The sequence below is a fragment of the Chiloscyllium plagiosum genome, unplaced genomic scaffold (assembly GCF_037043375.1).
Source record: "Chiloscyllium plagiosum isolate Xiang-an unplaced genomic scaffold, Cpla_swu_hap1 HiC_scaffold_12, whole genome shotgun sequence".
In the NCBI taxonomy this organism is placed as follows: Eukaryota; Metazoa; Chordata; class Chondrichthyes; order Orectolobiformes; family Hemiscylliidae; genus Chiloscyllium; species Chiloscyllium plagiosum.
The window spans coordinates 35,734,622-35,757,659 of record NW_028270150.1 but is presented as its reverse complement, the minus strand read 5'-3'; the positions used below and the strand labels follow the sequence as shown (position 1 = coordinate 35,757,659).

General features: G+C 41.6%; 1 protein-coding gene across 11 annotated transcripts in view; it reads right to left on the bottom strand.

Moving 5' to 3' along the window:
- Window positions 1-23,038, bottom strand: part of cmss1 (cms1 ribosomal small subunit homolog) — a 397,195-nt gene that overhangs the window by 10,907 nt on the left and 363,250 nt on the right. For 8 of the 11 annotated variants that reach the window (XM_087992620.1, XM_087992624.1, XM_087992623.1 and 5 more), the window contains 7 exons: window positions 14,884-14,990; window positions 12,048-12,125; window positions 10,645-10,771; window positions 10,325-10,384; window positions 7,647-7,749; window positions 5,744-5,804; window positions 33-120 (listed from right to left, as the gene is read on the bottom strand). In XM_087992620.1, coding sequence (XP_087848746.1) covers window positions 33-120; window positions 5,744-5,804; window positions 7,647-7,749; window positions 10,325-10,384; window positions 10,645-10,771; window positions 12,048-12,125; window positions 14,884-14,982 — 616 coding nt within the window. In that variant the 5' untranslated portion in view covers window positions 14,983-14,990. The remainder of the gene's footprint in view (window positions 1-32; window positions 121-5,743; window positions 5,805-7,646; window positions 7,750-10,324; window positions 10,385-10,644; window positions 10,772-12,047; window positions 12,126-14,883; window positions 14,991-23,038) is intronic. The other 3 variants (XM_087992628.1, XM_087992627.1, XM_087992629.1) reach the window with 1 other exon arrangement.

The following is a 23,038-nucleotide window of genomic DNA, read 5'->3' as shown; positions in this document are numbered from 1 at the left end:
CAAACCCACTCAAACAGCTTGGGATTTTCTACCTTGCTCGATGAGACTTCTAATCCGTCCTGGTGTTCCTACACCAAGGTGTATCACCCCCTTGGCAAGCCATTTTATCTGGTCCTCTACCTGGATGAGAAATGGAACAGAATGAGTTCCTGTAAAAAAAAACTGAACAGAAAAAAATACAAACTATAACAACTCAGGCTGACATATAATTGAAAATATCTTCTTATTTCACCGTTGAGTGATCAAGAACTGACAAGCCACATTAATGGGTGGTTATCAAGACAAAGGAGAGGGGAGGGGAGGGGAGGGGAGGGGAGTAGCCCACACTATTATTATAGGGTCAGGAGAAGAATTCCTGCTCCGCCCAGCTTCACAAAAACAAATGTAATAAAATAAAGTTAACTTTTGAGTACTACCTTGTCAGGTGGTAATAAATCTGGAAAAACTGAATCGATTGCACACATATTGTTGAACTTCTGGCAGCCATTGTGTGAAGGAGACCCCAGTCAATCTTTGCACAGTTTATATTTATTTGCAACATGAAATACCATAAATGTGAAGCTTCTCGCCCAACACCCAGTCTCCAGAAGTGTTTCCATGATATGTATTCAAATAAGGAATGTCCTCCACTTGTTTATCCTTATTTTATGTTTATTCAGTTCATACACAGCATGAACTCTGCACAGCTAAGGAACAATTTCCTGAAACCGGGTATCATAGAATCCTTACAGGCCCTTCGGCCCAACAAGTTCACATCAACCCTCTGAACAGTAGTGCACCCAGACCCATTCCCCTACCCTACTATCCCTGACTAATGCACCTAAATTGCACATCCCTGAACACTACGGGCAATTTAGCATTGCCAATTCACCGAACCTGCACATCTTTGGATTGTGGGAGGAAACCACCACACTGAGACGGGACCCACACAGACACAGGGAGAATGTGTAAACTCCACAAGGTTGGAATCGAACCTGAGATCCTAGAGCTGGGAGGCAGCAGTGCTAATCACTGAGCCATCATGCTGTCCATATGCCCCTGTTTATTGGATACAATTCCCTTTAAGGCAGGTACCATGGGCATTTGCCCAGAAATTGAACACCACAGATATCCTTATAAATCCTAACAAGGAGCTACTGGTCTCCCACAATGTCAGGTAAAGTTTCCAACTTTTTCTTCCTTATCAAATTAGTTATCAGTTGCTGCTTTGAAAAAGAATTCATTTAAGGTTTTGCAAATTCTCCCTGAGTGCTGACAGATTTAATGTTACATCTGGAGCACCGGCAATATTTATTTTGAAGATATTTGAACAATCCAATGTTAATGTCTCAAATGGAGCAGAGAACTGAATCAAATGAGGACTAAAAGTGTCATGTTTTTCGGAGTCACCTTATTTATTGTTAGCTGATTGGAACTGGCAAAACAAATCATGTTCATTTAAATGAGAGCTATGTTTTAATGGAGTCATGCAAATGTCTATGCTACTAAGATTTTACTGATTTTGTTCAAAAGTAAGGAAGTGCTTGCAGAGCGCTTTAGGGAACATCTCTGGGACACCCGCACCAATCAACCACATCGCCCTGTGGCCCAACATTTCAACTCCCCCTCCCACTCTGCTGAGAACATGGAGGTCCTGGGTCTCATTCACCACCGCTCCCTCACCACCTGACGCCTGGAGGAAGAACGCCTCATCTTCCGCCTCGGAACACTTCAACCCCAGGGCATCAATGTGGACTTCAACAGTTTCCTCATTTCCCCTTCCCCCACCTCACCCCAGTTCCAAACTTCCAGCTAAGCACTGTCCCCATGACTTGTCCTACCTGCCTATCTTCTTTTCCACCTATCCACTCCACCCTCCTCCCTGACCTATCACCTTTATCCCCTCCTCCACTCACCTATTGTATTCTATGCTACTTTCTCCCCACCCCCGCCCTCCTCTAGCTTATTTCTCCACCCTTCAGGCACTCTGCCTGTATTCCTGATGAAGGGTTTTTGTCCGAAACGTCGATTTTACTGCTCCTCGGATGCTGCCTGTACTGCTGTGCTTTTCCAGCACCACTAATCCAGAATCTGGATTCCAGCATCTGCAGTCATTGTTTTTACCGAGTTGAGTTTAACTCTACTGCGAATCCTCTTGCAAGGATGCCTGCCTTGAAGAAGTTTTCCTCCTCTCTCTACAAGAATCTCAGGGAGTCCCTCTCCCACTGCAACTCCCAGGTCATTTCCTCTGCCCTGAAGCTCTTCAACCATGTCCTGAAATAGACTCACTACTACAGCCACATTTGCTTCCTCAGTGCCTGCCTCCGTAACCAACTCATCCCACATGGAGTCTGGACCACCTTTAAACCAGCAGAGTTCAGGACCGAACAGGACAAACAGTACAGACTACAGATTCAAAAACACCAGCAACGGTTCTCCGTCAAGATCCTCCGCTCCACGCTCGCAGCAATGCGCCGGCACCTAACCTCTCTACAGTCAGCCCCGCCTCAGCTGAGGGCCACACTCTCTCAGAACTGCAAAGAACCCCTTCTGTACTATATCCTCAGGAGAATTCATACTCTCAAGAACAGCATTTCAACTCCATCTCAAACATCAAAAACTATAAGTACAACAAACTTTTATCCACCCACCTCCATATTCAGCGCTCCTCAAACAATCTAGTAGATTCCCCCGGCCTCTGGAACTGCTCGGACGCCATCAGCCATGCGGCTGGTGCAGCCACCATCTCCACAATGATTGGTGACATCACTTCCGCCCTCATCACGGCCATTTCCACAGCCACTTCTGCCCCTCACAATTCCTCATGCATCACATGTGACATCACTTCCGCCCCTCACATTACCACTGATGTCACACGCTCTGTGACCTCTGCCCCCCCACTGCCGTGTTTGACAACACTTCCGCCCCCACCAACGGCACTCACCTGCATTCTGCTGACACGCCCCCACAGATCCCACTGTCACCATGCCCATCCCCAGAACACTGAGGGGAACACCACCCCTGCTCATGACTCCACCCCCACACCCACTCCAGTTACTGCCTCCACCCCCACTCCCAGCTCCACACCCACACCAGATCCCAGCTCCCAGTCCTGCCGAGTTTTCACCATCCCTCCAGATCTCCCCCTCACTGAGGATGAACGATCAGTCCTCAGCAAAGGACTCATCTTCATCCCCCTCCGCCCACGCATCAATGAATTTAATACACGCTGTGACGTCAAACACTTCTTCCACTGCCTCCGCCTCCGAGCTTACTTTCACAATCAGGACTCCTGCCCACCTTCCGAGGACCCCTTCGCCCATCTCCAACACACTTCATCAACTGGGACACCCCATGCTGGCCTATTACCCGCCCTCGACCTCTTCATTTCCAACTGCTGCTGGGACATTAGCTGCCTCAACCTGTCTACCCCCCTCCCGCACTCCAACCTCTCACCCTCACAATGCGCAGCCTTCCAATCCCGACCTCACCATCAAGCCAGCAGATAAAGGCGGCGCAGTGGTAGTCTGACCACCACACCGCTGAAGCCAGATGCCAACTTGAGGACACCTCTTCCTACCGCCCCCTCGACCATGACCCCACACCCCATCACCAAATCATCATCTCCCAGACCATACAGAACATCATCATCTCAGGAGATCGTCCACCCACAGCTTCCAACCTCGTAGTCCGGGAACCCTGCACTGCCCAGTTCTACCTCCGTCCCAAGATCCACAAGCCTGACCACCCTGGCCGACCCATTGTCTCAGCATGCTCCTGTCCCACTGAACTCATTTCTACCTACCTCGACACTGTCCTATCCCCCCTAGTCCAGGAACTCCCCACATACGTTTGAGACACCACCCACGCCCTCCACTTCCTCCAAGATTTCAGTTTCGCCGGCCCCCAACGCCTCATCTTCACCATGGATATTCAGTCCCTCTACACGTCCATCGACCACGACCAGGGCCTCCAAGCCTTCCGTTTCTTCCTCTCCCGACGTCCCCAACAGTACCCTTCCACTGACACTCTCATTCATTTGGCCGAACTGGTCCTCACCCTTAACAATTTCTCCTTCGAATCCTCCCACTTCCTCCAGACTAAAGGGGTAGCCATGGGCACCTGTATGGGCCCCAGCTATGCCTGTCTCTTTGTTGGCTATGTAGAACAGTCCATCTTCCGTAATTACACTGGCACCACTCCCCACCTCTTCCTCCGCTACATTGATGACTGCATTGGCGCCACCTCATGCTCCTGCGAGGAAGTTGAGCAATTCATGAACTTCACCAACACATTCCACCCTGACCTTAAATTTACCTGGACCATCTCTGACACCTCCCTCCCCTTCCTGGACCTCTCCAGCTCCATTAATGACGACCGACTTGACACTGACATTTTTTACAAACCCACCGACTCTCATAGCTACCTGGATTACACCTCTTTCCACCCTACCTCCTGCAAAAATGCCATCCCGTATTCGCAATTCCTCCGTCTCCACCATATCTGCTCCCAGGAGGACCAGTTCCACCATAGAACACACCAGATGGCTTCCTTCTTTAGAGACCGCAATTTCCCTTTGCATGTGGTTAAGATGCCCTCCAACGCATCTCGTCCACATCCCACACCTCCGCCCTCAGACCCCACCCCTCCAACCGTAACAAGGACAGAACCCCCCCCCCCCCGGTGCTCACCTTCCACCTACCAACCTTCGCATAAACCAAATCATCCGCTGACATTTCCGCCACCTCCAAACGGACCCCATCACCAGGGATATATTTCCCTCCCCACCCCTTTCCGCCTTCCGCAAAGACCGTTCCCTCTGTGACTACCTGGTCAGGTCCACATCCCCCTACAACCCACCCTCCCATCCTGGCACCTTCCTCTGCCACCGCAAGAATTCCAAAACCTGCGCCCACACCTCCTCCCTCACCTCTATCTAAGGCCCTGAAGGGGCCTTCCACATCCATCAAAATTTTACCTGCACATCCACCAATATCATTTATTGTATCCGTTGTTCCCGATGCGGTCTCCTCTACATTGGGGAGACTGAACGCCTCCTAGCAGAGCGCTTTAGGGAACATCTCCGGGACACCCGCACCAATCAACCACATCGCCCTGTGGCCCAACATTTCAACTCCCCTCCCACTCTGCCAAGGACATGGAGGTCCTGGGCCAACTTCACTGCCGCTCCCTCACCACCAGACGCCTGGAGGAAGAACGCCTCATCTTCCGCCTCGGAACACTTCAACCCCAGGGCATCAATGTGGACTTCAACAGTTTCCTCATTTCCCCTTCCCCCACCTCACCCCAGTTCCAAACTTCCAGCTCAGCACTGTCCCCATGACTTGTCCTACCTGCCTATTTTCTTTTCCACCTATCCACTCCACCCTCCTCCCTGACCTATCACCTTCATCCCCTCCCCCCCCTCACCTACTGTACACTATGCTACTTTCTCCCCACCCCCACCCTCCTCTCATTTATCTCTCTACCCTTCAGGCTCTCTGCCTGTACTCCTGATGAAGGGCTTTTGCCCGAAACATTGGTTTTACTGCTCCTCAGATGCTGCCTGAACTGCTGTGCTCTTCCAGCACCACTAATCCAGAATCTGGTTTCTAGCATCTGCAGTCATTGCTTTTACCTCTCTGGATTAACGGTCCAGCGATAGTACCACCAGACCATTGTCTCCCCCTCAATCCTTCATGATCACCTATCGCTTTTAAATATTAATTAAATTAGTGCAAATTTTAATGAGATGCACACTTACCTTAATATGCTTTGCAAACAATTTTAGAGTCTTACAGTCACCTTTAAAAGCTGTTATCATTCTGCCAAAACAAATGAGATACAATCATTATCGTCATGCCCTGTTTACTCTAAATGGGTTGAAACCTACATTTAAGAAGCTGAGAGAACAATGCTGGGTGAGCATGTTAAATGTTCACAGGCAAAAGTAGATGGGGAGATAAACTGCATAATATTGTAACAGCAAAGCTTGCAGTGTATGAATCTAAACACAATTTGATTTTTCTTTTCTCCAGTTTATTCTCATCATGACTTTCAAAAAGACTTTGCTTGTTCTGGAATGTAGCTTCTTAGTTGGTAGAGTCATAGAGATGTATAGCATGGAAACAGATCCTTTGGTCCAACTCGTCTATGCTGACCAGGTATCCCAACCTAATCTTGTCCCATTTGCCAGCACTTGGCCCATATCCCTCTAAATCCTTCCTATACATATACCCATCCAGATGCCTTTTAAATGTTGCAATTGTACCTGCCTCCACCACTTCCTCTGACAGCTCATTCCATACACGCACCAGCCTCTGCGTGAACAAGTTGTCCCCTAGGCCCCTTTTATATCTTTCCCCTCTCACCCTAAACCTATGCCCTCTAGTTCTGGACTACCCCACTCCAGGGAAAAGACTTTGTCGATTTATCGTATCCATGCCCCTCATGATTTTATAAACCTCTATGAGGTTACCCCTCAGCCTTCGACGCTCCAGGAAAACAGCCCCTGCCTGTTCAGCCTCTCCCTATAGCTCAAATCGTCCAACCCTGGCAACATCCTTGTAAATCTTTTCTGAACTCTTTCAAGGTTCTCAACATCCTTCTGATAGGAAGACGACCAGTATTGCAAGCGATATTCGAAAAGTGGCCTAATCAACGTCCTGTACAGCCGCAACATGACCTCCCAATTCCTATACTCAATGCTCTGACCAATACTTTGTGAAAGAACCTGACATCTGAACTTCTTCTGTCAGAGTTGAACATCAGCTGACTGAAAGGCTCTATGGCCCAACGGCTTGGTCTAATTATTTTGACTGATTCTAAGCACGATACTATTATTGCAGCAAGATGATGAGTAAGACACCATGATGTTTTGGGCACCAGGAATTTCAAATTGTGCCCAAAATGTGGGTAATCAGTTCCACACACAAACTCAAAGGCCAAGTGAAATTCAACTTTGACATCATTTAAATGCCACCCATGAGCTGTGGGCACTAAATAGAAAATTAAGTTATTTAGATTAAATCATTCACATAAATAAATGATGATCACTGTTTAAGTTCAGAGAAAATCCAGCCTGCTTATGAAAACTGGCATCAAGCCATGAAAATATCAGGGGGGAATAAAACCCAAAAAAGTAATAGCTAGCAAGGATAACTTTGCTTGGAAGTTCACACAAGAAGTTGAAGGTATTACCATGACAATGTGTAAATGCTTCCAGGTATAATTTTGAAAAAGTTTTGCTCAGAGGTAGCAACCCTGCCTCTGAGCCAAAAGGTCATAGGCTGAAGCTCCATTCCAGAAATTAAACTCAAAATTTAGTTCATCATTCCTGGGCAGTGCTGAAAACTGCTGCATTACTGGGGACATGCCCTCCTTTAGGTGTGACATTAGACTGAGGCCAAAGCTCCCTGTTCAGTGGACACTGAATATCCCATGACGCTACACTTGAAGCAGAGGAAACTGCTCTCTTGGTTACTTAACCAAGTTTTATTTCTCACTCAAAACAATCAAAACAGATGGTCTGGTCTTTGTGGAACCTCGTTATCCTCAAACCAGTTGCTGCATTTGCCTACAATAACAATGTTACAGCACTTCAGGGAAAAGAAAAGTGGCTGAGAGGTACTTTGGATATCGAGAGGTCAGGAAAGTTCTTCCTTTACCTGATCATTTCAAGAGCTCGGAGAGCAGAGCTGCATATTATCAACATCAGCGCAGACTTCTTCTCTGTGTGATTCTTACACAGCTTCACCCACTTGGGACAAACTGTAGACAGACAATCATTTCAACAATCATTTTAAATAGGAGATACTTTGTATATTCACCAAATCTAATCAATTTGGAAAACCTTGTGAATTGGCCAAACTTTTGTTAAATTTAAAATAACTATCATCTCAAATACAAAGCTTTGGAAAACTTCATAACAAAAATAGTCAGAACATTTTAAAAACAACTAAATGCTATAAATAACATTTCCTTTATAGATTGCACTCAAATGCAGTTCTCATTTTAAAGATATTGACTGGATAATTTGTTAATTTTTAAAATTCAAAGTCACAAAAATATGACAAAGACATTTAACACTTTAAAATGCTCAGTCATCTTTGTATCGTTCAAATGTATATTTATATGTTTTAGTCACATAACTGGTCTGCATACTTTTACTGCTATGCATTTCCAAGCTTCACTATCTCATTGAAATACACAAATATGTGCATTACCAGAAGATCCTAATAAATATTTGTTTGTCAGAGTAATATTACATTTAAGAAAAGATAATAATGACTGAGTTTATACTAAAAGGTAATTGAATGTGTTTTCTATATTTTATATGAACATCATTCATCACAAACCAATAATTTTCCTCTCTGGCTTAAAATTTCACAAAACACTATCTTAAACCAAAACTGGCAACAGTAAACATGGACTGGATAGCATGAAGAGGAATTTAATTTTCTATTTTCTGCAAAGCCTATTGTAAAAGAATGATTCATGACCAATAAAAAAAAATTGCAAATCAGTCCAATTCTGTCAGATGAGTTTGCGCCTGTGCTGCAGCTACTGAGTTGAGAATGACCTCAGTTTGACTGGCATCAAGAGAAGAAATGACAGATCATTTAATGCTTGTGCAGAATTCTGCTCCCTCAGTTTCAATATAAAGAGGACACAGGCTGAAACATCTGCTTTGGCCTAATATTAACTCATCTGAAAACACTGTTTTAAAACTTTCTAAGAGATCTAGTAACAAAAATGTCACTTTCTGATCATTTTAAAATGTGGTTTTGTACTGGGCTGGACATGACTTCATGCTGTGAACTTTTGAGAATCCAGGATTAGATCAGATCTGGGAGTCTATGTTTTATTGTTATTTTTCATATCACTGTACATTGTCAGAGCATGTGATATAACTGCACCCTTTGTTATTCCATTATCTGCACTTAATAGATTCCATTATCTGCACTAAATAGATTCCAGCTAACATTCATGTGCAATATAAAGTGGAATTTAGATTAGATTACTTACAGTGTGGAAACAGGCCTTTTGGCCCAAGTCCACACCAACCCGCCGAAGCGCAACCCATCCAAACCCATTCCCCTACATTTACCCCTTCACCTAACACTATGGGCAATTTATCATGGCCAATTCACCTAACCTGCACATTTTTGGACTGTGGGAGGAAACCGGAGCACCCGGAGGAAACCCACACAGACACGGGGAGAACGTGCAAACTCCACACAGTCAGTCGCCTGAGGCGGGAATTGAACCCGGGTCCCTGACGCTGCGAGGCAGCACTGTGCCACCGTGCCGCCCACTTTAGTTTGATAGTTTAAACTTGAAGTTGTGCCATTTGTTTAATAAAAACATTTTGTTTGATTATAAATTGCAGTAAAGTAATGTTTGTTTTCATATGCAGTGAAATAACTGGATTTTTGTTAAATAGTTGATTCTGTTTTCACAACCAAACGACTGAAGAAAAGCTCCACTAACTTGATAAACTGTTAGAAAGGAAAATACTGTGAAAACTGCAAATCTGACTGAAATACAGAAATGCAGCAGGTCCGACAGCATCTGCAAAGGGAGGAAATAGAATTGACTCTTCAAGTCAGGTATGACTCTTCTTCAGAACAAGAGGAACTCTGAAAAAGTCACACTGGACTCAAAATGCTAACTCTATTTCTTTCTCCTCAGACAGTGTCAGACCTGCTGAGCTTTTCCAGCATTCCTGGTGTTTGAATCAGAATTAATTACTTATCTGAAATATTAATTCAATGCCTGTCTCCAAAGATGCTGCAACCTGCTGAATTCCCAATATTATCGACTTTCACTTCAGATTTCCAGAACCCCACAGTACTTAGCCTTTCTTTAGGCATATTTTGTAATTTATTTTTGTGATAGTTGAGACAGTATTTAGTGCTAATCTTGGCACGATCAACATGGATCCACTGTCATATGCAAGTCTAAGCATTTGGGCGACAAGCCTCTTTCCTTGAACGACATAGTAAATCTATTGGGCTTTTACAACACTCCATTTTGCACTGCTTCCTAATTATCTGGTTTAATGAGTTCAATTTCATACTTACCAAGGCAAGATCTGCATTTATAGCTAGTACACCACAACAATCACTGGCTACTGTATCCTTTAGTAATTCACAACTGACAAAGCTATGAATAATTTAAAGTTAAAATTTTATTCAATCCAGACAGATTCTCTTCATTCTGTCAGTATTCAAAGTCAATATTTTCTCTGTATGAATTACAATTATAAAGATGTGCAGAAGCATTGTCTTTCTTCATGACCAACCTTGAGGCATAATGGCAGTGCAGGATGTAAGCTCCTTACCTTGTTTCAGATAGGAGGACAGGGTGTGAGTCAGGTCATTGCTTTGAAGAAAACAAGAATCTGAAAAATAACACAACAAACTGGCGTAAAATTATATTAGTCTGAAAGAGTTTTATCATTGAATTGTGTGCACATTTAACAAATTATGTTCCATATTTTCAGTGTCTGAAATGAGAAGTGAAATTAGGAGAAAGTATTGCATTCACACAGCATTTCAAATGTAACCTGACTAGACCAAAAAAAAAGTTTAAAGAGAAATAATATTGCAGTCTTCAAAAACTGAAAACCTTACTGTATATTTGAGAACATTTGTTCCATACCTGGCAGTTTCAGTTCCTCGAGTTCTATTACAGAGCGATCATTTTTGAAATATTGAGCAATCATATTCTGCAAATCAGCTGGGACAGCAGGTTTCGGAGCTGAGCTCAGCACAATGTCAGAGATTTTCTATATTCACAAATAAAGTTGGTTCAGATTAACAGGTTCAGAGCAAACTTTTAAAACTAAACACACACAATAAAACCACTAATTTGCCAACAAAGTTGTCGGTCTCACAAAGAGATGATTTTACCAGCCACAAAGCTGCTTTGCCAGTATTAGGAAAGAGTAATTAAAGTTCTTGGCTGGGTAGATCCATCTTTGAGCTGTCTAATTGCTTAATTATTAAGGAAATCTGGAGTCAGTTCTCTTTGCTACAGTCACATTGTCAGATACAAGGAGTGAGAAATGTGCAAAATTGGGTGGAAGAACATTTTGGAAAGAGGTTGGATTTAATGGCAAGTGAGTAGGTTTATAGTAGGAACCAAACATAAATTTTTTAGTCTTTGTGATGTTCAGTTCAAAAACATTTTGATACGTTCATGACTGCAGTCCAACAGCAGAGAGGTTGTCTTGAGGTCAACATAATTAATTAAAAATTAGAGCTGGCTACTACGCACACAGATATGGAAATAAAACATCCATGCTTGCAGATAATCACTTTAAATGGGCAGCATAAAAACAAAAAAGAGGAGAGAACAATGATGCCAAAGGTGACTATAAGCATGGGGACAGCATTGCATGGCTGCTCTCAGTCAGATGTTTTTGAACCATGTTAGAGTAATCTCATAAAGCTGGAAAACAGAAGAAAGATAATGGGAGAGAAGGGTGTGGTTCACTACATTTAAAAGTACAAAGGAAAGATTAACACATCATGGTAATAGTCCTGTAAAGAGTCATTTGGAATTTGGCTCAGGGTGGTTTTGGTTTGGATACTATGTGCAGGGAATGAATTCTCAGTGAGTTTTGAGAGAGAAAGAGCTGGATGGCAGGAGTTTATGGGTTTTGAGGATCGGAGAGGGAAAATAGAAGATTACATGGAGCAGTAGGTGGAGAATTGTAAAGGTGAATATCTTAAAGGTGCCAACACAAAGCAATTTTGAAATAAAATGGAATGATACCCAATGAAATGGAGTCTTAAATAGAGTGGTAAGCATGGTTGCTAGGAAACATTGGGTAAAAACAAGGATTGCAGAAGCTGGAAACCAGAATCTAGATTAGAGTGGTGCTGGAAAGGCACAGCAGGTCAGGCAGCATCCGAGGAGCAGGAAAATCTGCTGAGATTCAGATTCAAAGTGAGATGGGATTTCACTGAATAAGAGGTAGGTGTCTTGGAATTCATTCCGTTTATAAATGTTGCCATTTGACTCATTTTTCTTCATATTTTCAATCTGCTCTGAATTACCTTTCTTCGCTTTCTTATCTTGAGTGGACATGCTTCAATTTTTTCCTCCACTTCTGTGTCTACAAAATATTCTGTTAGCTAGAGAGTAAAAACAAATATAACAATTAAACTGTCAACAACAATCTGAATAAAGATTCACCCAATCACTCTCACAGGGTAATGTCTCTGAACATCCAGAAGATATCAGCTGTTCAAACAGTCATCAAAATGAATGCAGAGAATAATCTTAACCTTAACAAAATTATGAGCTGGATTTCCTTGCTGATAAATTCTGGGCCGGGAGGGGGAGTGACATTGAGATTGGGAGTGGCAGAGTTCTTCCCCTGACTTCCCCATTATTTTAACTGGTTTGTTGGGCAAGAGAGGCCATTGAAGCTCGGGTAATACCATGCTGCTTCCAATTCCCACAAGGCAACAGAGTGGAGTTGAGGATCAGTTACAATTTCATTAAACGGTGAAGCAAACTCAATGGGCTGAATAGCACACTTCTTCTTGAACACCTTACGGCCTTAAGACTTACACATGCTTTTAGTCTGACAAGCAAGTAAGCCAGATCTCTCCCAACTCTTCGACTCTAGCAGAATCAGAGATATTCGCACACAGTCCTGGGGAACTGTCCACAGGAAGTTGAGAGATAGTGAGCAGTCTCCACTGAGCTATTACTTTCAGACTTCCAATGGCACTTAAACATATCTTTAATATCTTTTATATGAAGATAGGAGGAATTGGGCTGATGTTTCAGGTTGCAACCTTTCATGAAATGCTAACTGGGCTTCTCTTTCCATTGTTACTGTCACCTGCTGAGTATTTTAAGCATTTTCTGTATTTATCTGACATAAATGGCTTCAGAAGATATTTTGCAACATTGTACAGTTTAATTTCCGAGTAGCGCATGTTGAGATCACTAGTGCTCGAGGTCAACCAAGAAAAAAATAAACCTGTATTTATGTTGCAGCTTCATGTCCCAAAGTCCCAGTTATATCACTGACTCAACTTATTACCAGATTATTCTTAAAATTGTCATTCCACACAAATGTTACTTCAAGAATAGCAGCAAAAATTAGAAGCACATCACAAGTTATAGTTTGAAGTCATAGATACATTTGCATAGGCCAAATATTACTTTGCAGTTATGCAGTGACAATCTAGTTTGTTGTATTATATCGCTGATACTGTGTCCTGTCGTCCATTCTTAATTTGTAAATCATACTTTTATGTAATACTATATTCCAAATATAAACAAACATTGATAAGAAAAAGACAATGCATTATGATCTCATCTGTCAAATGAATTTAAGCATGAATTTCATCCTTTCAAAAAAGAATGTTAAATTAACCAATTACATAAAGTTCCCTTGGTTGATAAGATATCTTTTTATTGTCATGTAATCCTCATTCCAAGGTGCACAATCAACTTTTGATGGGTTTGTTTTGATGTTATTTTCAGCTGGAATATTCTCTGGATAGGGAATGAAAACCTTTGCAGCAAGAATTCTGATGATGGTGTTGGATCATATACCTCCATTCTGGATTAGTGGTGCTGGAAGAGCACAGCAGTTCAGGCAGCATCCGAGGAGCAGTGTCCTCGGATGCTGCCTGAACTGCTGTGCTCTTCCAGCACCACTAATCCAGAATCTGGTTTCCAGCATCTGCAGTCATTGTTTTTACCCTCATATACCTCCATGGCCATCCATAGATAATTTAAGTTTAAGCAAATTTTACTTAATTTTTAATTATAATCACCTCAGGTAAACCTGTACTGTGGATTGGTTAGTAATGTGGATACTGTCAGGAAATACAGTCAGGCTGCTGGATATATGCAAATAATAATAGGTATGCTTCATGGGAAGGACTGGGTAAGATAAATATTCTGATGCTAGATTGTCTTTAAAGAGTGGCGTTTAACGCACTTGTTGCCAATTCTCTTTTCCCTACAATCAGAAGATAAATCTTTATCAAATAAAGGACCTTGATCAGATGGGCCGAGGAGTGGCAGATGGAATATAACTTCAATAAATGTGAGGTGCTGCGTTTTGGAAAGTGAAATCAGGGCTGGGCTATACACTTAATGATAAGGTCTTGGGGAGTGTTGCTGAACAAAGAGACCTTGGATTGCAGGCTCATACTTCCTTGAAAGTGGAGTCACAGGTAGACAGGATAGCGAAGAAGGTATTTGGTATACTTGCCTTTATTGGTCAGTGCATTGAATATAGGAGTTGGGAGGTCATGTTGCGGCTGTGCAAGATATTGGTTAGGCCACTATTGGAATACTGCATGCAGTTTTGGTCTCCCTGCTATAGGAAGGATGTTGTTAAACTTGAAAGGATTTCAGAAAAGATTTACAAGGATGCTGCAAGGGTTGGAGGGTTTGTGCTATAGGAAGAAGATGAACAGACTAGGGCTGTTTTCGCTGGAGTGTCGGAGGCTGAGGGAGGACCTAATACAGGTTTATAAAATCATGACGGGCAAAGTCTTTTTCCCTGGGGTAGCACAGTCCAAAATTAGAGGGTCTCAGTTTACGGTGAGAGAGGAAAGATTTAAAAGGAACCTAAGGGGCAAATGTTTCATGCAGAGGGTGACATGAGTTGCCAGAGGAAGTGGTAGAGGCCGGTACAAAAATTACAACATTTAAAAGGCATTTGAACGGGTATATGAATAGGAAGGATTTAGAGGAATATGGGCCAAATGCTGGCAAATGGGGCTAGATCAATTCAGGATATCTGGTTGGCATGGACAAGTTGGACCAAAGGGTCTGTTTCCATGCTGCACAGCTCTATGACTTAACACTATCATATAATGCAGCGCACACAAGACCCTTGTATCAAGCTTTTGTCACCTTTTTACTTTTCTTTACTGTGACGTGCTGTACAGGTTCATCTCCTTTCTTCCTTTTCATCTTGATGTTCTGCTCAGGTGGATCTTGACTCATCTCCATGGATCTGTCTGAAAAAGCAGATAATTTCAGACTAACTCACCATTTTCAAAAAATAGTGATCGTGTTTGAGTATCTTCCTGAATAATGTAGGTCAGTGTCAAATGCTGCAATAATAGGCATTTTAAACTTTTTCTGTAGATATTTTATCAGAGTTTCATGCCACCAGACATGTCTATGGGGCACCTCTGCCAAAGCACTGAGATATTGATAATCAAAGTCACAAACCACATTTTCTGGGGATTGTGAATGAATGACCACATTTTGTTTTTTCTTGATTTATCTGCAGTCATTGGTATAGTCAACAGTATCCTCCTCCTATAATGCCTATCATCAAATGCCCAACTCTATCATACTGCTTTGTTTGGCACTACTATTACTCATCCAAAAGAGCCAAAACGTTTCTTCTTGCTTCTTCATCATTACCCCTGAAGTCCTGCCCTCACCTATATAATGGCCTTGGAAAAATCATCTCAAGGCTGTGCATGCACATTGATACAAATACAGTGTGCTTCTTTTTGCCCTCTCCCTCCCTCATCCACCTCTATCTTTGTGTCATCAGTCGGCTTGTTAAGCATGCATTCCTTAATGAGTTGCAATTTCCTCCAAAGCAAATCTTGTGGGAACTAAAGGTGCTATTTTGCCCTCTATTCACACACTCCATTTCTATGGCTCAAGTTGCAGCCCACTCCCTAACAAATGTGCCCAGTTAATGCTGATAAATTGCAAACTTGATGTTCTATTTGATGCCAATTTAAATCTCCAAAGGCACAGTGACTCAAGTATTTAGCAGTGCTGCCTCACAGCGCCAGAGACCCTGGTTAGACCTTGGGCGACTGTCTGTGTGGAGTTTGCACATTCTCCCCGTGTCTGCATGGGCTTCCTCTGGGTACTCCAGTTTCCTCCCACATTCCAAAGATGTGCAGGTTAGGTGAATTGGTCATGCTAAACTGCCCATACTTTTCAGGGATGTGTGGGTTAGGTGCATTAGTCAGGGGTAAATGAAGAGTAATAAGGTAGGGGAATGGGTCTGGGTGGGTTACTCTTCGGAAGGTCAGTGTGGACTTTTCGGGCTAAATGGCCTGTTTTCATACTGTCGGGATTCTAAGGTAAATTCTTGTCTGAATACGCTCTCTTTTGAAATATCCTAGAACATTTATCTTTGCTGAAGGCACTATATAAATGTAGATTGTTAGTGCAAAACAATAAAGACCCACTAACATAGGAGGAAGTTAGTAACTGTGCTTTCTCATATTACTTAAAGAATAAATCTTCATATTTAAAACCCACTCCCACTAACACTAATCTATTTCTAAAATATATGCAATTTTTTTGACCGTGCTGGTAATTTTGAATCAGATGCAAGAAGAAGGAAGTTCTTTCTATTATTTCTCTCTTACTAAGAACACTCTGCTGCATTAAGGTGTTTCCCCTGTGATCAAAACTCATCATAGCCATAAAGATGAATTAAACATATCTGTGACTATATTATCCAGTTGCAATGATATAATATGGTTGCTGTACAAAATATATTTAAATCCTAACTAACTTTCATTGTGGATTCCAATATAATGGAATGCCTGTATTAAGCAGTTACATCCCTTGAGGCAAGTATCAGAAGACAAGTCACCAGTCTGGTCAAATGTGTCTCCTGGCATGGCATCTAAAACTGAATGTTACCTCCAATTCTTATTTCCTGTTATTTCATTTCTGTTATTTGTTGAGACTCTCATTATACTGACAGGGAAAAATTCTCCAGGCATAGGGTATGTACATGAAGTCACAATGACTGCACTATTTACAGTATTTTCAAACATGATAGACTTCAAACAAAAAAACATATTGGACCTGTAATTATTCCAAAAATATATCTCAAATAGAACTTTAGCTCATTAATTGTTGGAGCCAAGTATAATACACTCAATTACTAAAACTCAAACTAACTTAATTTGATATTATTTCACAATTACCTTCACTTTCCTATATTTTCCTATGGGAGCTATTTGTTACCATTCCGTTTCCTTCAGCTTACAGAATGGAATGATCTGACCTACTACTCTCTTGACAGTCTAACAGGATGTGTACATGCAGTGGGGCAACGTAACTAAGCCAGTTTATTTCCCTTCTTCCACAAATAAAATATTCTTTTAATAATTCACCATATCTGTGACTCTTTTAGCTTAGTTTGGTAGTAGTCTGGAGACATATTGAGAAATCACAAAACATACACAATACATGCTTGGAAGAATGAAGTTTACCATCTGCTCCTTGTAAGAAAAACATCTTACAAATCCGAGCAGTGAAGTTTTCATAATGGGATTTATTTTACTGTACTGTATGTCTCAGCGGAATTATCAGAACCTACTCATGATCCTTTTGTCAACAAAAATCTTTTAAATACAAACCCCACAAGAAAATTGTAACAAATGATACTTAAACCAATATTTAAATGTTCATTGCAGTTTCATTTTACAATTAAATGCAGATACTATATTTTCAGAAATTACCTTTGAGGAGCTTAAATATTCTTTGGAAGTGACAGCATAAAAAAATTGCGATGTCAAGGTTAATCTAAGATTGCCATTTGAAATGGAATTTTTGCAAATATTATAAACAGGCGCAGAAATATAAGAACAAGTCTTTTCCACCATTAAATTAGATCACTTTATCCTTAACTTCTTAATAACTAAGAGATATCCAAAATGTAATTAAATTTCAAATGATAAAAATCAGTATCAATATCCAACATGGTATACCTGATATGTATGACCCAACTGTATTGATTAAACTTATAAACAGTTCAGGTTAATGTAAAAACATTCATTGATCAATTTTATGTCTTATTTATTCCTGGATTATGGGTGCAATTAGTTAGATTAACATTTATTGTTCACCCTAATTGTGCTCCAGGTGGGAACCTTCTTGAATTGCAGTAGACCATGCAGTGTGGGTACATCATAAAGTGCTTTGGGAAGTTCAAAGTTTTGATTGAATGACAATGAATGAACAGTCAGGGTGGTTTATGGAGAAAGCTTGAAAGTAATGGTGTTTTCATGGGTGGAATCTTTGTAGGGGATTGAACTACATGGGCCTTGGGAGAATGTGTGGCAGAAAAAGATGACAAGTGCATTGAGGCTCATCTCAACGTCACAATAACCTCATGATATCTTTTATACTTTTCACGAGCAGCATGGTGAAATTCTCAATGGGAGTGGCGAGTGGCAAGATGCACCCTTCATCTATGGACATTGACAACCAGCATCTGCCAACACAAGTGGTCCATTGTGGTACCTCTCTGATACACTGGCAGTCTGCTTACATGGCATAGTCCTATTTTGCAGGTACACTGGCTATCAGTAGTGAAATGATGCAGCAGGAAGATACTGTGCAGGGACAGACATCCAGCTCAAGGACTGGACCAAGTTGCATCTCAGTCCTGCTCACTTAGCACTTGCTTATATTGTGCCTATCAACACATTAGCACTATCCATGTGAAACCTTGTCTGTTAGCACGTTTGTGCTTCAGCTGGTGCTAAAAGCTTTCATTACTGTTCTTTTAATGGCTGTTTAGTGCAGATACACCCCAGTTACAATGTCTTCCATCCTCTTTCATCAGGCAGGAGATATAAAAGACATATATGAACAGATTCAAGAACAGCTTCTTCCCCGCTGTTATCAGACTTTGGAATGGACCTCTCAATGTCAATACTGATCCCTCTCTCTGCATCTTCTCTGTGGCTATAAAACTGTTCTCTGCACCCTGTTCTGATATCCTGACATTTTTTTTTGGTACAACCTGCCTGTACTGCACGTAAAATAACACTTTTCACTGTATCTAGGTACATGTGACAATAATAAATCAAATCAGATTAAATCAAATCCAAAGTGCTCCTAGAGGTCGGCTAGAACAATGCCCAAGAGTAATCGTCAGTTTGACGGCTGAAAGTGGAGGATCCAGGTTTCCTGTACGCCATGACATTGCACCGACAAAAACATGAAGCAGCCATTTGTAAAGTGCAGCTATATGGGATGAGCAACCATTGCATTGGCCATTTCATATTCATTCAAACTGAGAGTTAGACACTGGTCAACAGCAATGTTCTACGTGCCATTGGCACTTGCAAATTGAACCCGCACATCTCATTAAGTTTGAAGTTAACAGCAACAGAGGTTTGGCCAGTTATTCCAGTAGACCTTTTAACCTTTGAGATTGTACATGCTGTTGCCCACTGGTGATGGAGTGAGTAAATGTTCAAAGTAGTGGAAGGTGTAGTGATTGCACCTGATAGAATATGAGTTCTCTGATTGGGGCTGTTAATCCGATCCAATTAGGGAGCCCTGACTTACAGATATAAACAGGATTGTCATGCTAAATTGCCTGTAGTGTGAGGTAAGGGGTAAAAAAAAAATTAAACAGGATTGTCAGAGGTTGTGTTCACTCTGGCAACTGGCTCTGAAGGAGCTGGATCATTGAGCAGCATTCTCTGTAAATAAAAGATGACTTGGTGATGGTATATCTGCCTCTGTGGAGTTATTTCAGATGCAATGAGAGAAACGCATGTTCCTTAAGAAACTTGCTCGGAACATTCATCTTTGAGTAGGGGATAAGCATTTGTGGCATCATGCTGTTACTTGGGAAGTTAGATCATTTGATCTTGCCATTGAAGACTGGGCCTAGTGTGTGAAAAGAATATTTTTTTTTTCTGGGAAAATGACATTGGGACAGATGAAGAGCAATGAGTAATTCTCCTGACAGCTTGTAGACCCGCTACCTTTTCAGTTATTGGGAGCCTAATTTCCCTGAGACACCAGATATTAAAATCTTTCAAGAGTTGATGGATTTAGTTAAAGAATATTATGACCCCAAGCCTCTTCTAATTCTGCGACACTATTGGTTTTACTCGGTAATTTGAGAAACGGGAATCTGTATTGGGATTTTTGACTAGGCTAAGATGACTGGCATGTGACTTTGTTTAACCCTTAATAAGATGCTGACAGACCATTTGGAATGTGGGATTAATGATGTGACCATGCAAAAGTGCCTCTAGCTGAACATCAAACAGACACTACAAGTGGCTTTCTATCAGAAAATGTGGCAAGTGGATCATATGAGCTGCAGGATATTTCAATGGAAGTGGACATTCTCATCAGTCAACTGAGCTTAGGGAATACCACCCGAGTAAAGGCAATTGCATAGCTTCACTCAGGACATATCCTGTACAGAGGGACTCTCGGCCAGCCCACAGCAAAACCCCAAAACAAAGGCAAGCCTCAGCCAAACATTTCACATTTTCTTCAGGATCCAGGCTGGCAAGCCATTGTAGTTGCTGCTGGTAAGTGGACTCGAGACTGCAAAAGATTCTCACTAAGCCTGAATTGAATAAGAGAACTGGAAACCGTACACCCTGGAAAATCAACCTACACCTAGTTTGGAACCATTAAATTGCCGAGCAACGTCCAATCAGAATAAATCAAAATAAACAACAGGTTAAATGGTCACCAGGTTCTAATGGAGGTCGATACCAGCATGGCCGTTTCAGTGATCACAGAATCGGTCTTTCAGAAAACTTGCAAATGGTGCAGCAGCAAAACATGCCAGGCTCTTTGACTGCCTTTCCAACTGTTTCACAACCTGTGGGTTCTCCCTCTTCCTCAAAAGTTGAAGATATCTCTGAATCTGATATGGACACAGTGGATATCGCTGCCTTGACATCTTTACCACCTGAAGAGGAGAATGATTTTTTTCCGAGATGCTCTGGGCACAACAGGTGACCTACTGTACATTATATGCCGCTCGCATCAGAGGCAGAGTTGGAGGGACTTGATCTGGTGCTAAAATGGCCCAGGTGTAGTTACAAAAACAGAACTTGCCTATGTTCTTGGATTCAGAGGGTGAGGAAAGTAGCAATAATAATAAGGTCAGCCAGTTGGATCTCAGAGAATGAGTTCCCTGATAGGGGCAGTTAATCTGGTGCAATCAAAGAACCCTGGCTTACAAATATAAACAAGAGTCAAAGGTTCTGAACATTCTGAGAGCTGGCTCTGAGGAAGCTGGATCAGTGTGTGATTCTCCATGTGTAAATAAATGGTGACTTGGTGACAGATATCTGCCTCTGTGGAGTTGTTTCAGTAAGGGATAAACAATGACGGTTATCTGATCACCATTCCAGATATCTTACTGAATTCAAATTTCATGGGATTTGAAACCATGCCCCCAGAATATGGCTAGTGTTCTGGATTACTAGTCCACTGACATCATCACTATGCCACTGACTCCCCCAACCATCAGATGTTGATAGTTCTATGATACCTCTGGTCATATGCTGGTGCCATTTGCTATTCGCATTAATGAAAACTTTAGGAGTTTATTGTCACTACAGGACTTTTTTCTACAATGATCGAGATGAAAACAGGCCATTATCTAAGTAATAATTTTACTTTCTCATGCTTGTTGGCTCTCCCAATTTTCTGTATATCGGAAAAGACAACAGAGCAATGTTGTACATTCTGCATCGATGGATAACATGTTTTTAATGGTTTATGGACAAAAGGTATCCATATTGTGTAGTGCTAACGATAGGCTTGAATGATTTAATTCATATGAAGCAAATGACATTTTTTAAGAGAGGAAATAGCACTTCGTGAAGGATACTATCGTATATAAATTCACAAACATCCAAAAATTGTGTAGAGAAACCCAAACTGAGCAGCAAGGGATAATTGCACCCAAATGCATAACAAACCATTTTCAGGCTCGCACTCTGGGAATTAAAGACTGAACAAAGGGTCAAAGTGTACGACATGAGTCAGTACTGCCAATTTATGAACCCTGTGAGGCTGTATAAAAAAAGGAAACAGCAAACAAAATTTATGATCCCTTCTGGGAACCCAAATAGATGCTCTCAGGAACTAGAGATTATTATTAAAAGCAACAACAGAGCATGTTGCAGGCCATAAACAAGATTCACAAGCCTGCTGGGCAACATATTATTTTAAGTTAGCTCTCCTTTCTCTTTGCAAATACTTTCTGTAACTGAGCTTTCAAACCATTACCCAGCACATAAAGGGTAAAAGTTGAATTGATTCAATGAATTATAGGGAGTGAGGGGAGGAGGAAAAAGACATGACATGAACTGAAAGGTGGAGGTCATGTGAGCTAATGTCTCTCCAAACTCCAAAGTTCATTTTCATTGTGTTTAAAGTAATCTATCAGTACAGCCAATCTAACTGAGCAGCACACAAAAAACAAATTTAACATCAGAAAGACACAAGCCAGCTGTAATTAAATTTGCTCCAAATGAACCCTCTGAGATCTCAATGCTGCTCTATAACGGGCTTTTTCAGCATCACTAGTATTCATTGCTCCACCTTGGTGGTTGTCTGCTCAGCTGCTTTGGTCTGAAATGCTGGAATCTCTCTCTGCTTCACGTTTTCCACTTCAGGTTAAAACCAAACCTCCAACTGTCTAATATCATTTCATATGGCTCAGGATGAAACGTGGTTTGATCACATAGCTGCGAAGCAGCATTGGGCATTTTATTATATGAAAGGTGCTGCATGAATGCAAGTTATTGTTACAGCTTTTATCAACACTTCTGTAGTATGCTTAACAATACGAAACCTCCGAGGCATGTCACAACAGCATTGCAAAACAACATATGACAAGGAGAAACTGGGTCAGAATATGAAACGCTTGGCAAAAGAGAGACGTTTTAAGAAGTGCCAAAACAAGGAAAGTGAGGTGGACAGGCAAAGAAATGTATGAGGGACATTGTAAAATTAGAAATTCCAAATCAAATCATCACTTGGCCAGAAGCAATGTAATTCCTTGGGTGGGACATCTTGTTCCCCCATGTCTGATACTCGATGACTGAAGCAATTGCTTTATTTGGAACTTAATAGAAGTAAAGAAATCCCAAGACAACAGCTAATAGATGTCCTCAAAACATCCCTGAAGAGGTCAAATATATCGGTACCTTTGGAGACCCTGATTTGTGACTGAATAAAATGATGAAAGCTCATTCAAGTAGGCACCTATCCCATCAAGAGACTTAGTTTG